Genomic DNA, 16,315 nt, shown 5'->3' with positions numbered 1-16,315 from the left:
TAGTCCACCTAATCCAGTAGTCCACCATGGTTGTTGGTGTTGGACTTGGCACTGATGTTGTTGGGAAAGTGGAGACGTTAAACAGACGTCTACAGTGACGTCATGACATGGGACTATGGTGGCTCCATCGCCTGTGGAAAAGCAAACCGGTTTTTAGAAAGTTTACAAGTTGACCCAGCTCTGAACCAACATCAGTGATGGCTTGAACCTCCTGAGAAAAAATTCCAGTGCTTGGAGTTTGATGGAACTCAAAGTTCCAAGTCTTTCAACTGAAAGTTTGAGAGTTTTGATGGCATTACCTTTCAAAAGCACTTGACTTGAAATTCTTGGGGCAAAGTTCTGAAACTTAGCATCTGATGTTTTGGCAAAAGTTCCTGGACTCAAAATTCCTCTGCTGAAGTTTCCAGGCTCAATTCTGAAATTCAGCTCATTCTTGGGCTGCAGTACCAAAGCATATTTTTCTGGGCAGATGTTCCTGGGATAAAGTTCCTGTGTTAGAAATTCTGACCTCAAATTTCCTGGGCCCTCAAGCCCGCAGTAAAACAGAGGTTTTCCACAGAGCAAAATCTTCCTGGGTTCAGGTTCAGGGGTGACAGTGGAGCAGTCAGGCAGGGTGAGAGTTCGAAAAGTCATCATGTGAGCCAGTCTGTTTTAAAAACACACAGTTTCACTTCAATTATTAACCGTTTCAGTGAGGCTATCATCAGAGTGTTCATCTCATCTCATTATCTCTAGCCGCTTTATCCTGTAGCAAAGCAAAAATGACGGGTTGTTGCGATTAGTTTTTCATTAACATTCTGTGAATGATTGATGTTTCTCGTAGCTGTACCGTTCCTACATGAGATTTCAGTGAAAAATAAGTTAAACATCGGATTACTATAAAATATAGAGCTTTAATTTATTAGTCAGCAACACCAACAAGAAGAGGGGGGTGGGGTCATCATTTACACGAATCATTACAATCACATCACCTGTGCATCGAGTCGTAAAAAGTGATGATGAAAGAAGGCAAGAGCAAGAAATTGTACAACCGTTTCCCTCCTGCTGTGAGCCGAAGGAAAGATACAGATGTGGAAAGATACACGTGGTTTTCCCTCAGGACAGTCTCAGTCCCACACAGGACTGGATGAGTGCATCGTTGTTCTTGGGGAATTTATTTGATCTCTCAGTTTGCCGTAAATGTATAACGGGGGGATTTTTTTTTTAAATAACAGTATTACAAACACATCAGTCATGCACACAGTGAAATCCAACTTCCTGATGAGTACCGTATTTTCTGGAAAAAAAAAAAAAAAAAAACATCGCTGCGTAAATCACATTTTATTTTTTGTGTATTTAGTTTTTAATCCTTTTAGTGTTTCAGAAAAGCCTGAAAATTATGTCAATTAATCCGTCTGATTAATCCCTGAATGCTGGAGTATAAAGCCTTCTATAATAACAGTAATGAATGCGCGTGGAACAGTGACACTAATGCAGTCCAGAAAATACGGTACGCAAGAACACGGGGGAAGTAACGATTTGCTGTCATGTTGTGAGTTTCCCTGTGTATAATCCGAGACTGTTACGGGTCTGTAATCATGTGTGCTTCACTGTCGAGTGACGTAACGAGTCACTTTGTGCTTTTCTTCTTTACGGAAGTGGTAAAGGTGAGAGGTGAGAGGTGAAGCCCTCAGAGTCAGTCTGCAGTGGTTTCAAACATCGTCACAAATTTCATCAGGAGCAGAACAAACCGAATGCACGTTTTCATCCCTAAGCAAGTCTCCAGGCTGGAGTCGGGGAAATGACGACTGCGCTGTGCCCATCATCACTCATCACTCACTCATCACTCCCTGCTCCTTTTGTGCAATCATGTCGAACATTATGTGCATATATATACGATGAGCTCAGAAATAAGGGAAGACTGCATGAACGACGTGCTGATGAGCCGACCCAGAACACACCCACCGGGCTTCGGAACGACGTCTTCCCCCTCTGTCTGTCGGAAATAAAGTCTCTTCTCATGTTCCTGCAGACAGCACAGTCCCGCCTCTTCTTTTGTTTTTTTAATCAAGTCCAAACGCTCGAGTCGAGATGAAAACGCCCGTCAATGCCCGATAGATTTTTGTTCCTCGTTAACGACAATAAAAATGATATAACAATAATATCTGCCCTATAGACAAAGAGCATTCTTTTCTTTTTTACTTTTTTTCTATTTAAGTACAAAGAAATCCACAGAATTATACTATTTACAACCTACAATAAATACTGTGTATGATATTCTTTACGCGTTATAACATCTGGGACATCTGTTCGCTCTGGTAAAAGTTCAGAAACGTCGCGTTTTTCCCTCCATCGCGCTCACGGTCAAGTCTCTGGAAGCGTCACGGAGGTCCTCATGTCTCCTCCTCGTCCTCGTGGACTTCGCCATGATGCCGGCGGCTGCGCGGTTTCTTCTGCTCGTTGAGTTCGCTGGGTTTGACGCCGCCGCTGTCTCGGAGCGCGTCCCCGAGCTGCCAGTAGTCGTGGCAGTACTGGTTGATGAGGCCCATCTTGGGTTGGCTGAGGATGCTGAGAAGCTCCCGGTACTGACCGGTGCTGGGCGTCCACGCACTCGTCTGGGGCTGAGAGCCGCTCTCCAGGAGCACGCTGTTCACCGCCTGGCTCGACAGCACCACCAGCTGCAGCTTCATCAGCGTGTGCTTGAAGTTCTTCTCGGTAGCCGTGCAGACGTACACGCCCGAGTCGGACGGCTGGAGAGATCGCAGGAGCAAACCCTGATCCGTCTTCAGCACACGTCCATCTGAACGGACCTGAGAAAGAGAGAGAGAGATTAATAATTTTGCATTGTTTTCCATGTTGCAACTGTGTGTGTGTGTGTGTGTGTGTGTGTGTGTGTACCTCTCTCCTCCTGTCACTTTTGTCCTTGTGAAAGTGCCATTTGATGGTGGCGTGCGGAGATCTGGCTTGACACTCCAGAAACGTGCTGCTGCTCTCCACACCGTACTGCACCGTCTCCAGAGTGTTCTTATTGACTACACACACACACGCACACGCACACACACGCACACACACGCACACACACGCACACACACGCACACACACGCACACACACACGCACACGCGACATTATCTGTAAGTACTCATGATGTGTTGAGATGTGATCTACTGATGCCCAGTGATTAAATAACGTGACATATAAACAGAATGTGAGTGTGAACAGAGTTGACATGTGCACTGGTGTCTCTCAGCACGAAACAGTGTTGTGGACGTTGAGTGTGATGTCGCAGGGACTCACTGTTGGAGTTGTAGCCACGACATTGCCGTATCGGGTTCCCGTACTTAACGTCCTGTCTCCGACTGCGCCTAAAAGGCAGCCAGTGTTGAAAAGAAATGGATATTTCATTTGTTCTCCGGTGGAATTAAAAAAAAAAAAACGTAAAAACGTGATTGCGTGTTGCGGAGTGTGTGGTCGCTCACCTCTTGTGCGAGGCTGAGTAGCGGGAGCAGGATTTGCCGTCCCAGGCGCAGTACGGGTCTCGGGCCAGGCAGCAGTCAGCGCATGCCTCGCCGTACACACCACACCTGTGCAGCGCGAGCTGGGTCACGCCCACCACTGACGCCACGTACAGCTGTTGCTGTAAACAACAACAAAAACAAGACGTCAACATCAGAACATCAGGGATGAATAATTCCACTCGAGTAATTCAGAAACCGACAACGCTGTTATTGTTGAAAATCTCGTCATTCGCTGCAGCATGTTCTAACAAGGCCAAACTCCAACCTGGGAACCTTTTTTTTTTTTGCAGCAATAAAAGAGCGAGCGGAGGACATGCTGAACTCGCCACGGTTTTATGAATGCACAGTGTCAGTGCTGCAGCTCTGTATCGTTACTCTAACACACCAGAGGGGGTTGTGAGTTATGGCCACGCACAGAAGATAGATCGAGTGTAAGCCCAGAGCCTGAGGTTTAGATAAATCTGTTCTGCATGTGTTTCTGTCCGCTCTCTGCTCAACACTTTAACTCTGGAACATGAGGGTTTAAGAGCTGTATGAGGTCTTGGCCTTACCCTTTTAGACGAAATCTTCATGGTCGTAATTGGAGTCGGGACCTGAGAGAGAGAGAGAGAGAGAGAGAGAGAGAGAGAGAGAGAATTTAAACACGAGTGTGTGTCAGAAAAAAGTTTGAACAAGCAGGCTCATACAGCAAAATGAATAAGAAAGACACAAATAAAGAAAGCCAAGAAAGAAAGAAAAAGAAAATAAGGCTTTGGAAAGGAAGCAGAAAGTTCACCTTGAACACCTCCACCTCCTCGAGGATGAGCTCTTCTGTCTGCAGGTCGTCTCTGGGCAAAACAATCACCTTCTGCACCGTGCCTCTGTCTGGAACACATCACCACCGTAAGTGTTACACACACCAAGCTTCACGCAACACACACACACACATTATCTTTAAACATCACAAGGACTGATCTGGGATCAGGTTCCATCAGTGAATTCTTCACCCTGACTGGGTATGAATTGTTTTTTTCCTCTCTCTCTCTCTCTCTCTCTGCGGGTCTGCTTGGCCCCCTCATTGCTGCTTGTAGCTATATTTAATCAGAACAATTATTGGTGGGGGTATTTATTTTTGTATTATTCTTTCTCTCTCTCTCTCTCTCTCTCTCTCTCCATATAATCACTTGGGGTCCACGCAGCCAACACACAGCTTGGCAGTACAACAGAAGCTGACATTACAACACAACAAACACTCCAACTGACTGAAATGTAACAAAATGGAGATTACGGGGCTCGCTTCGAAAAGCGCAAGAGGCTTTATTGTCAACTGGAAGCTATTAAGTTCCACACCGTCCCATTCCACTGTAATCCAAAACACTAATTTAGCAGGGGGAGTCATGACCCTTAAGGTAAGCTCCGTCTAAGATCCCTTTTTAGTCGATATTATCTTCCCTTTTAGCCATGTTTCTTTTGTCTCTGTGGAGCTGAGTGCCTTGTAAAACCGCAAACTGAAACCGAGGACAGATTAAGCTGATCCCCTCTTCATTAAAGCTTTCAAATAGGTCTTTCTCTCTCACTCTCGCTTTCTTCTTGCTTTTATCCCCATCACATTCAAGCATTTGCACTCCTCTCCTGCTTAAATCCAGCCTTTTGTTGGTGTCTGTTTTAACGGCTCTTCGGGCTCAACTCATCTTTCAGGAGAGCATGTGGCGAAGGTAAGGCTGCGGTCGCACCTTTGAAACAAGGTACGCTGTGATTGAAAGGTTGCATTCTTTGGTCTGAGCGTTTAGCTGAAAGAGCAGGACGGACGGATAGAGTCGAGGAACATGGAGCTGCTGGAAGACACCGCAAGACCCAAAAACAAGTGAGAGTCCAGCTAGCTTGATTCTAGTGTTGGGACCTGAAAAGCACTACAGCGAAACACCTTGTGAAGACTCACCAGTTCCCAGGAAGAGGACCTCGTAGCTTCCGTCGGCTGCCGTCACTTGGTCAACAGCGATGGTGGTGAACTCGTAGTCCACGTTGGTCCTGACCACCAGAGGGTGCTTGTGGACGGGATACACCGAGTTGTACATGGTGGGGTGGTTACGCATGAAGTTGATGACCTCGTCGGGGTAATCCTTGGTGGACTTCATGTTAGGGGTGAAGGTTCCTCCAGGACACTGAGGAGAGACGGAGGAAATCTCTTAGCAAAGAGCTGGCACGCATGTTCACGTCACTCTCAGTAGGAATTAAACACAGGTGCCAAAATGTACAATCAAAAAGACAGTCAGGATCAGCTTGTTTCCTTGAGAGTGTATTTGACCAAAACACTGGATACCCACAAAGGCACTAACGTGTCCTCGCATGAAGGTCATGTGAAAGGGCTGAGCACTAACACCTGATGTACACCTGCTGTACTTTCAATTTACATTTCAAAGTAAAACAATAATCTCCAGTGTCCATGTCATTTCTGGTTGGTGTACAAGACACAAATTATCAAACTATTCTGTACTCCAGGGTACTAATATGAAGTGCTTTCTTTTAACTGAAAACGGTCAGAGTACTGACACCTGGAGAACACCACGTGGATTTGAAAGTGATTAAAAAAACCCGAACTGTAACATACTACAAGGTACAAGTCCACATTTTGAAGTCAGTATTTTCCTTGGTATACAACATACAAATGTTATAAATTACTAGGTGCTGCCTCACAGCAAGAAGGTTCCAGGTTCGAAACTCATAGCTGACTGGACTCTTTCTGTGTGGAGTTTGAATGTTCTCTTCATGCCTGTGCTCCGGTTTCCTCCCACAGCCCAAAGACATGCGGATGAGATCAACTGGTTACTCTAAATTGCCCAGAGGTCTGAAAGTGAGTGTGAATCATTGTGTTTCACCCTGTGATATATTGGTGACCTGCCCAGGATGAACTCCGCCTTTCATCTACAGTTAGCTGTGATTGGCTCCAGCTCACCCATGACCTGCTTTCTGGTTGGTTTAAAAGACCCAGATGTTATTTCATACTCAAGGTTACTATTTTTAAATTTTTTTCTTTGAGCTAAAGAGGTCTTAGTACTGACACCTGTGGAACGCCATTTACACTTTTTGCTCAAAGTAAAATTTCATGTTTTGGATGATTGTTTTTGACATATACTGAGGTATTCATAGTCTGTGTGACTATGTACAACCGGTGATGTAATAAACACTTGTATTTTGATGCTGGCCCAAGAACACACACAAAAATCAGAGTGGACAAAACTGAAAGCGTAGCCTTGATGTTTGGATTTGTGTGAGGAGTGAGGATAATATGGTGGCTCACCGTTCCTGGCCGTGGGTAAGGGATTTTTCCCGTGTACGCCACCCACTGGTAGTTTGGACCCTCCTTGTGTGAGAACGGTCCATTAAACACCATCCGAACGTCAGCCATGGAGTAAACGCAAACTGCCGAGCCTTTAAACACCGAGCTGTGGGGACACACAGAAGTACGGTCAGAAAAATGACTCGGGTAGAAAGATCCTGAGTTTCTCCCACACAGGGCTTAAAGAGGCAACAGGGCTACTGAGTGACAGCTTTCCATCAAACAACTCGGTGAGGAAAAACAGAGCAGCTCTACAGAGGAAATAAGGATGGCCACTTCCTGTTTCAGGCTTTCTAATGTGTATCGCACAGAACACTGTGGCTTAAACGATGGCATGTGGGACACAGAGGGTTAATATCTGAAAAGAATCAGCTGGGAAAAAAAAAAAAAAAAAACTTCTTTCAGCTTCACACACACACACACACACACACACACACTCACCCAGAGACAGAGAAGACCCCGTAGATGACCGGGTTCTTGGTGTCCTGCGTAGGTTGTATGTACACGTCTCCTAAAACACACACAGACACACAAATGGTGTGTTAGTGTAAGAGTCAGAAAAACACATACACACACATTCCTCAGTGAGTGCACACACACACGCACACACACTAATATTTGCAGGTCTTAAATCACTCATAGAGAGGGGTAAAACTCCCTAATGAGTAAGGAATGTGCGCGCGCGTGTGTGTGTGTGTGTGTGTGTGTGTGTGTACACTCATAAAACACATTTATATGAGGAGGAGCAACCAAGTAAAGCTAACATGCCATTGCACGCCTTGGCAAATTGAGAGAGAGAGACAGAGAGAGTGTGGTGTATTGAGGAAGTGTGCCTCTGTAAAGTGGTGTGAAAACTCTGCATCACAAATGAAATCATAAAACACACAAAACACACACTCGCATTAATATTCCCAGTGAGCCGCTCACACACACACACACACACACACACACACACACACACACACACACACACGGCGTGTCAGAGGGAATGGTGGTGTGTAAATATGATCATTAAAACACTTCCATCCAGCGCACACACTCACTGAGGCTATACAGCGTTCATTACTGTTCACAAGTGAGGAATAAAAAGAACAGAAATGATCTCGCAGTGAAGAGGGAAGGAGGCGTGGCCTATGTCTGTCAGTCCCAGTGAAGGAGGCGTGGCTTCTGTGTGTCAGTCTGTCCCAGTGAAGGAGGCGTGGCCTCTGTATGCCAGTCTCAGTGAAGGAGGCGTGGCCTCTGTGTGCCAGTCTGTCCCAGTGAAGGAGGCATGGCCTCTGTATGCCAGTCTCAGTGAAGGAGGCATGGCCTCTGTGCGCCAGTCTGTCCCAGTGAAGGAGGCGTGGCCTCTGTGTGCCAGTCTGTCCCAGTGAAGGAGGCGTGGCCTCTGTGTGCCAGTCTGTCCCAGTGAAGGAGGTGGTTAAAAATCAGACATTATGTCGCATGTCCCAGACCCGGTGAAATGTAACTGAATTGTCTTGGCCAGCCCTAAGGGTCCCATCTGCATCTGCCTGCACTCGCTCTGATCTATAATTCCAACTGTCTCATTGCTGAGGAGTGTGCACCCATCACCCATTCAAGCATCCAGCCAGAGCAGGTCATGATATTTTTTAACCATATTAACATGCCATTGTTGTGTTTTATGCCTGATGTCAGGACTCTCGTCTCTGCGAGCCTACCACACAGATTTAATACTTGTTATTATTAGACATTGACACCTGTTGCCTACACTTATTCAGCTGACATTGGGCATACCTAACAACCTGTGTTTTCTCCCCCCCCCCCAAATCTGTCCCTCTGAGTTACATGTTGGTCCTGGGATCGAGATGCTGGCCTCTTCTGCTCCTCGGACCTGCCTGATCCATCCTGGTGCCCTGTGTCTGGTTGGAGTCTCATCACATCGCTCCTGTGGAGGACGGCCCCATGTGGACAGTTGAAAGTCACACTTGGAGGACGCTCTGGACTCTTACAGTAATGCTTTTATGCCTGGGGACTACAGTTGACTTGCTAACTTTAGGACTGCAGTTGTCATGAACAGTTTTGCACTCAAGTTTCCATCAATGAAGAGTTTATAACATCAACGAAACTGACTTCATGTTAAAACTGTTAATGTTATAGTCATGCTGTCTGTTGTTGCCCAAATGAGGATGGGTTCCCTTTTGAGTCTGGTTCCTCTCCAGGTTTCTTCCTCATGTCGTCTGAGGGAGTTTTTCCTTGCCACCGTCGCCACAGGCTTCATCATTGGGGATAGATTAGGGATAAAATTAGCTCATGTTTTAAGTCGTTCAAATTCTGTAAAGCTGCTTTGCGACAATGTTTATTGTTAAAAGCGCGATACAAATAAACTTGACTTGACTTGACAAATATACTGAATCGTGTTCTGCTTTAAATATATATTTCAGATATCAGACAGTTGGTCATCCATCAAGCAACTATCTCAGAAAATATAGACGCTTCAGAAACTCTTTTAACTCGTTAGTGAGGGTCAAAAAAACAGATCCTGCATGTGGTACACATTACTTTCTTCTGCTCATTCATCCTCTCTATCCATCTCTCTCTCACTCCGTTATCAGTCTTCACACACTCGCATGCTTCACTCTCATCATTCAGATCATCTCTCCACATTAGTGGAACGTTTCTTGGCCGGTCTGTGTGCTAATACGTCTTCTCCTCTCTCACGCTTTATGAAGTTGACCCCCTTAAGCCGGTGCTGCGATCCGTTCAGCGCGTTGTGAAATGAGACGGGGCCGAGTTTACCTCAGCCAGAGCTCGCTCATTGGGGATGAACCTGCCAGGGCTTTAACACACTCCACCTGTGAAAACTCCCCTAATCTCTTAACGTGGTGCACACACACACACACACACACACACACACGGAGAGCAGCTGCAGGCCACGTTCCATCACACAGAGCACACACTCCTCTATACACTGATGCTCAAGGAAAAGCAAAACAAATGGCTGGGTGCCGGAGGGCGCTGTCTCGGCTCCGGGCTCTTGGGGATTTGGGGTGATGATTAATGGTTAATCTGTCGCTTTTACCTGAAATATATTCATTTCACTGATCACCAGAATATTAGAGGTTTTACTGCGAACCATAAATGCAGTATGAGCTAAAATTTCTTGATAACCTGATATAAAATAATCCATTCTTTTGCTTTGTGTGTGTGTGTGTGTGTGTGTGTGTGTGTGTGTGTGTGTGTGAGAGAGAGAGAGAGATCCGGTTCTTTAGATCTGGAGCTGTCACAAAGCACTAACAAGCACCTAACAAGCAACAAACACACTCTCTCTCTCTCTCTCTCTCTCTCTCTCTTTTGTCAGGATGGCCAGCATGAGGTTATTCATTAGTCGATGTCATACTGCACTACAGCTTTATGGCGTTATTAAAACAGCTCCGTACAACACACACTGAAATCCCCTGCATACCAGAGCTCCTGCTAACAACGAGTGAAACTGGTTTATAAGCTCTGAGTGGAGAAACTAATCACCTCTGAAGGCCAAAGCAATCCAAGAAAGTACACGACTCTTTATTAGATTGGGTAAGGAAAGAAAAACAGAGAGAATAACACACACACACACACACACACACACACACATACACAGAGAGAGAGAGAGAGAATATTAAGGGAGCAGGAGAGAAACAGAAAGACTCCCAGAGCTCGAATAAAAGAGGAATAAAAGAAAAACAGATTTGGGATGATTGGAATTTTCTGATTCGCATCGCCCCGTCCTTACCTGATCTGAATCCCCAGGCCACATGCATGTCCTGCACCCCGTTACCCGATCTGTGTGCCATGTCCTTAATTTAACTTCAACCCCAAACACCATCGAATGTCATTATGTGTGTCCCACATATCATTACTTGATCTGTGCCCAATCCCCCGTGTCATTATTGGCCCTATTCAGTCTGCTTTCTCCAGGCCCTTACCCAATCTGTTTCCTTCATGGCCTTACCTAATCTGCTTCCTCAAGGCCCTTATTCAAAATGTGTCATCCATGCCCTTCCCAAATCTTCTGCCCTTACCCTATCTCCTTCATCTGTGCCCTTACCTGATCGACTTCCTTGATGCCCTTACCCAATCTATTTCTTGCATGCTCTTCCCTGATTTGCTTCTTTCATGTTCTTACCAAATTTCCTTTCTCTATGCTCTTCCCTGATCTGCTTCCTCAGTGCCCTTACCCGATCTGCTTCCTCAGTGCCCTTACCCGAACTGCTTCCTCAGTGCCCTTACCCGATCTGCTTCCTCAGTGCCCTTACCTGATCTGCTTCCTCAGTGCCCTTACCCGATCTGCTTCCTCAGTGCCCTTACCCAAACTGCTTCCTCAGTGCCCTTACCCAATCTGCTTCCTCAGTGCCCTTACCCGAACTGCTTCCTCAGTGCTCTGAGCTGCTACTTCAGTGAACTTCTCAGACCTGCTTCTCCTCTGTCATTACCTGATGTGTTTCTCTTCAGTCTGCTCACAATCCGTCATTATGTTGCTTACTATAAAATAATTTCCTTATCAGCTAATCTATGACCTTATTACAGCCTTTGAATAAAGTTTTGCTTTCTTCTTGATATCTTCACTTGTATGGACGCATTGTCATCATCAAGAGAAAAAAAATATTAGTTAAATAAACAGTAAAAGAAAGAGAGATACAACGGAAGAAGAAAAGAAAGCAGAAACCGAGTCTTACTGAGCTCGTCGAAGTGTGTTTCGATTCCATCGGCCCCGGGGACAGAGCAGATGAGGCGAGCTTTGAGGAACGTGCTCCACTTGTTCACCAGGCAGCAGTGACCACCATCATCGTTCTGAGAACACACACACATGATCAATTAAGGCATTCTATAGCAATCTCCTCTGAATGTAAACACAGGTTGGTGTGTTGTAAACATCACGGGCTCCATGCGAACCACAAACACTGCCTCGTGTCCCGAGAGAAAGGGAAGAAGGGGAGAGGGGTTAGTGAGCTCTGGTAAGAAAGACGGGACCATAAACACACTGTCCACTTTTACTGCATAGAACTCCCATCTGCTTCCTTCCAAAGAGAGAGAGAGAGAGAGAGAGAGAGAGAGATGAAAATCAAGAAAAAGAACTATGAGAGAATAAAAAGTGTAACAGAGTCACCATAAAACAATGCAGCAAAGATCAGGAACAAAAACAGAAAACTGTGAAAGAAAGAAAGAAAGAAAGAAAGAAAGAAAGAAAGAAAGAAAGAAAGAAAGAAAGAAAGAAAGAAAGAAAGAAAGAAAGAAAGAAAGAAAGAAAGAAAGAAAGAAAGAAAGAAAGAAAGAAAGAAAGAAAATTAGTAAGAAAGAAAATGAGACAGAGAAAGATAAGAAAAAAAGAAAGAAAGAAAGTTAGTTAGTTAGTTAGTTAGTTAGTTAGTTAGTTAGTTAGTTAGTTAGTTAGTTAGTTAGTAAGAAAGAAAGAAGGTAAGTTAGAAAGAAAGTCAGTAAATAAGAAAGAAAGAAAGAAAGAAAGAAAGAAAGAAAGAAAGAAAGAAAGAAAGAAAGAAAGAAAGAAAGAAAGAAAATTAGTAAGAAAGAAAATGAGAGACAGAGAAAGATAAGAAAAAAAGAAAGAAAGAGTTAGTTAGTTAGTAAGAAAGAAAGAAGGTAAGTTAGAAAGAAAGTCAGTAAATAAGAAAGAAAGAAAGAAAGAAAGAAAGAAAGAAAGAAAGAAAGAAAGAAAGAAAGGTAAGTAAATTAGAAAGAAAGTCAGTAAATAAGAAAAAGAAAGAAAGAAAGAAAGTTAGTTAGTTAGTTAGTTAGTTAGTTAGTTAGTTAGTTAGTTAGTTAGTTAGTTAGTTAGTTAGTTAGTAAGAAAGAAAGAAGGTAAGTTAGAAAGTCAGTAAATAAGAAAGAAAGAAAGAAAGAAAGAAAGAAAGAAAGAAAGAAAGAAAGAAAGAAAGAAAGAAAATTAGTAAGAAAGAAAATGAGAGACAGAGAAAGATAAGAAAAAAGAAAGAAAGAAAGTTAGTTAGTTAGTTAGTTAGTTAGTTAGTTAGTTAGTTAGTTAGTTAGTTAGTTAGTTAGTTAGTTAGTTAGTAAGAAAGAAAGAAGGTAAGTTAGAAAGTCAGTAAATAAGAAAGAAAGAAAGAAAGAAAGAAAGAAAGAAAGAAAGAAAGAAAGAAAGAAAGGTAAGTAAATTAGAAAGAAAGTCAGTAAATAAGAAAAAGAAAGAAAGAAAGAAAGAAAGAAAGAAAGAAAGAAAGAAAGAAAGAAAGAAAGTTAGTTAGTTAGTAAGAAAGAAAGAAGGTAAGTTAGAAAGAAAGTCAGTAAATAAGAAAGAAAGAAAGAAAGAAAGAAAGAAAGAAAGAAAGAAAGAAAGAAAATTAGTAAGAAAGAAAATGAGAGACAGAGAAAGATAAGAAAAAAGAAAGAAAGTTAGTTAGTTAGTTAGTTAGTTAGTTAGTTAGTTAGTTAGTTAGTTAGTTAGTTAGTAAGAAAGAAAGAAGGTAAGTTAGAAAGTCAGTAAATAAGAAAGAAAGAAAGAAAGAAAGAAAGAAAGAAAGAAAGAAAGAAAGAAAGAAAGAAAGAAAGGTAAGTAAATTAGAAAGAAAGTCAGTAAATAAGAAAAAGAAAGAAAGAAAGAAAGAAAGAAAGAAAGAAAGTTAGTTAGTTAGTAAGAAAGAAAGAAGGTAAGTTAGAAAGAAAGTCAGTAAATAAGAAAGAAAGAAAGAAAGAAAGAAAGAAAGAAAGAAAGAAAGAAAGAAAGAAAGAAAGAAAGAAAGAAAGAAAGAAAAAGAAAATTAGTAAGAAAGAAAATTAGTAAGAAAGAAAGAAAGAAAGAAAGAAAGAAAGAAAGAAAGAAAGAAAGAAAGAAAGAAAGAAAGTCAGTCAGTCAATTCCCAGAATGTCCTGGAACCCTTTCACTCACTCATTCTCCTCCCCGAAGCACGTTGTCTTAAACTCTGATGGACTGCGAGTGTGACATCTGGGTCACATCCCATAAAGACATGATCTCGGCTAATCAGCTTTCTCTGCGTGTGTAGATCACGCTAACAGCTGCACATCAGCATATTTCATGTCACGTGTGAAATCCCATCCACAGGAGGAGTGACGGAAAAGGAGGTAAAGGCCGATCCATCATGTTTAAACAGGGACATCAATATTCAATATTCAATCCTGTTCAAGCCTTTAGACTTTTTATTCACTTCTCGTTACGGCGATGACTGACGTTACAGCAGCTGGAAAGAGGCGGGTTTTCCCCCTCACTAAAGACTCCTTCCATAAATTTTAAATAAATGTCTCCTTAATAAATGTGCTACAGAAACGTCAGCATGTCTATGATTACTAAATCTGTGGCGTTTAATACTGAATATCTGCTGATTTACAGGTAAAACGTTTTTGTTTTAAACTTTAGACGGTTTGGTGAGCTTCAGCAAGAGCGGATGGTGAACGGGAGCACAGGGGAGGGGAGACGCAAAGGGAAGCAGATGTGAGGCGGAGAGTCTCTGGGGAGTGATAATAAAGCAGAGAGTAAAAGACAGAGAGAGAGAGAGAGAGAGTGAGTAAGTGCGTGTGTGTGTGTGTGTGTGTGTGTGTGTGTGTTGGGGGGTCACAGACTAACCTTTGCTCATAAACAAAATTCAGAACGCTCACAAATCCAAGGTCATGCACACATACTCACTAATGCATTAACACGCACACAGATGTGCACACACACACACACACACACACACACTCTGATCCTAAAGATAAACAGCAGTCTCTGAGTGCGAATAACAGAGGCTCGTGGTGGTGCCTCGCGGCTCAAAGTGCTCACTGCATTTGTTTTAACTTTTCCGCTCGATTACCCAGCACGCTGCGGGTTCATTAAGACGCCGTGGTGAAGCTTCACGTTTGGGATTCGCTGCTGGAGCAGCACTAAATTAAAAGCTCCTCCATTTCCATGCTGACATTATGCCCTTATTAACGTCGCTGCACTTCAAGAGAAATTCAGGTTTGGGTGAGGATGACTAATCTGAAAGGTCAAAAGGTCATGAGGTTAGGGCTAGGGTTAGGATCAACAGACAGTCCTGTTGTCTAAAAAGGGGGGTGAGGTATCTGAGGACTTTGGTGCTCTGGTGGCAAGAAAACAGCAACGACTCAAGACTTGAGTCAAGTTTCAGTGAAAAAAAAAATCGTTTTTTGTTATATTAATCTCTCAGGCAGTTTTGATTGACATCATGTTGATGACGCCTCTAAGATGGCACCTCGGGCCCGATTGCTATCGGTTTTTAATTGTTCAGAGTTTCTCTTGGAATGAATTCTTTGTCAGTCGAAGTGGTCAAACCTGGCGAATATCTTTCACGACGTCCATCTTTACCAAGAATGTGTTCCACAACAAGAATTAACATGAAACTTTAGGAGGTGTTTGTTTGTTTGTTTGTTTGTTTGTTTGTTTGATTAATACCACTACAATAATCCAATAACATTACATTAGTAGGAAACTAATAGTAACTGTCACGTAATTAACCTTTCCTTTAACTTGGTCGTCAGTTTTTAATCCCACAGACCACACCCCTTCCCCCATTCTCCAATTGCACTCCCTTCTCCCCATACTCCACCCACCAGACAGATGTTATGATTTCCAAAAGTCCAGTCTTGTAGATCTGGATATCGCACTTCAACATTCCTGACTCAGCGAATAAAGGGCTGATGCAGTAGTTGGACATAATCAGGGTCCAGTATTGATTATTAGCTTTTTACTATTTCCTGTAAAGAGGTCCGGTGGCTCAGTTCTGGTTTGGGGACACACATCAAAACAAAGTTCTACTGACTGATCACCTGATAGGTGTGGTATATTCCAGGATGACTCCACCCCCATTCAAAGTGAATGAAGCCTTACTGATGGGTATGGAACTTGATGCAAATCATCTGCATCACGAGATCACAGCCCTTTAAAATGCTTAATGTGGGATTGTGGAGTGAAAACAAAACATCTATGGGAACATCTTTTGGAAGAACATCGTTCCATCCTTCCAGTACAATTCCAAAGACTTGCAGGAGTATGTCTGTGAAGGCTCTCAGTCATCCAGGTCAATGTAAACCATAGGTGCTAAAGAAGGTGACTGGCCTTGCTTGAAATTCTTGAAGATGTTTCACCTCTCATCCAAAAGGCTTCTTCAGTTCTGTCTGACTAGTGGGGAGTTCCAGGTATTTATCCTCTAATGGACCAAAAGCAACCCTAAGGAGTGTTGTTGAGGTAACAGGGGTTGTTGATCCTCTCAGGCCCTGTCCACACGGCAACGGATTCAGGTGAATCCGATAAAATTGTTTATCGTTTCGGCCTGGCATCCACACGGCACCGGCATTTTGGGTGCCCCAAAACGAAATCTTTTGAGAACGGGTTCCAGAGTGGAAAGATCTGGCAATGGCGCCGTTGCGAAGTCGTCTGGATGAGTAGAACGGATTTGTTTACGATGACGTCACAACCACATGTGCTTCACGCCGGGTAGACGTGTAACGAACTCGATGCGAGTTGTCAACAAATCCTATAACTTGGTTCATGAAACGCGCTTACAAAATATTTTCACT

At 43.3% G+C, this 16,315-nt stretch overlaps 1 protein-coding gene across 2 annotated transcripts in view; it reads right to left on the bottom strand.

Moving 5' to 3' along the window:
* Positions 1–873: 873 nt before the first annotated feature.
* sema3fb (sema domain, immunoglobulin domain (Ig), short basic domain, secreted, (semaphorin) 3Fb) overlaps positions 874–16,315 on the bottom strand; it is an 85,424-nt gene continuing 69,982 nt past the window's right edge. The window contains exons 10-19 of one of the 2 annotated variants that reach the window (XM_060910229.1): positions 11,488–11,602; positions 7,253–7,322; positions 6,773–6,917; positions 5,414–5,636; positions 4,271–4,359; positions 4,047–4,088; positions 3,457–3,614; positions 3,275–3,342; positions 2,878–3,011; positions 874–2,789 (exon numbers count right to left, since the gene is read on the bottom strand). In XM_060910229.1, coding sequence (XP_060766212.1) covers positions 2,373–2,789; positions 2,878–3,011; positions 3,275–3,342; positions 3,457–3,614; positions 4,047–4,088; positions 4,271–4,359; positions 5,414–5,636; positions 6,773–6,917; positions 7,253–7,322; positions 11,488–11,602 — 1,461 coding nt within the window. In that variant the 3' untranslated portion in view covers positions 874–2,372. Of the gene's footprint in view, positions 2,790–2,877; positions 3,012–3,274; positions 3,356–3,456; positions 3,615–4,046; positions 4,089–4,270; positions 4,360–5,413; positions 5,637–6,772; positions 6,918–7,252; positions 7,323–11,487; positions 11,603–16,315 lie in introns of both variants that reach the window. The other variant, XM_060910228.1, reaches the window with a different exon arrangement.

This window comes from Neoarius graeffei, chromosome 26 (assembly GCF_027579695.1).
Source record: "Neoarius graeffei isolate fNeoGra1 chromosome 26, fNeoGra1.pri, whole genome shotgun sequence".
Classification (NCBI taxonomy): domain Eukaryota; kingdom Metazoa; phylum Chordata; class Actinopteri; order Siluriformes; family Ariidae; genus Neoarius; species Neoarius graeffei.
This window is presented reverse-complemented; position numbering and strand designations above follow the sequence as displayed.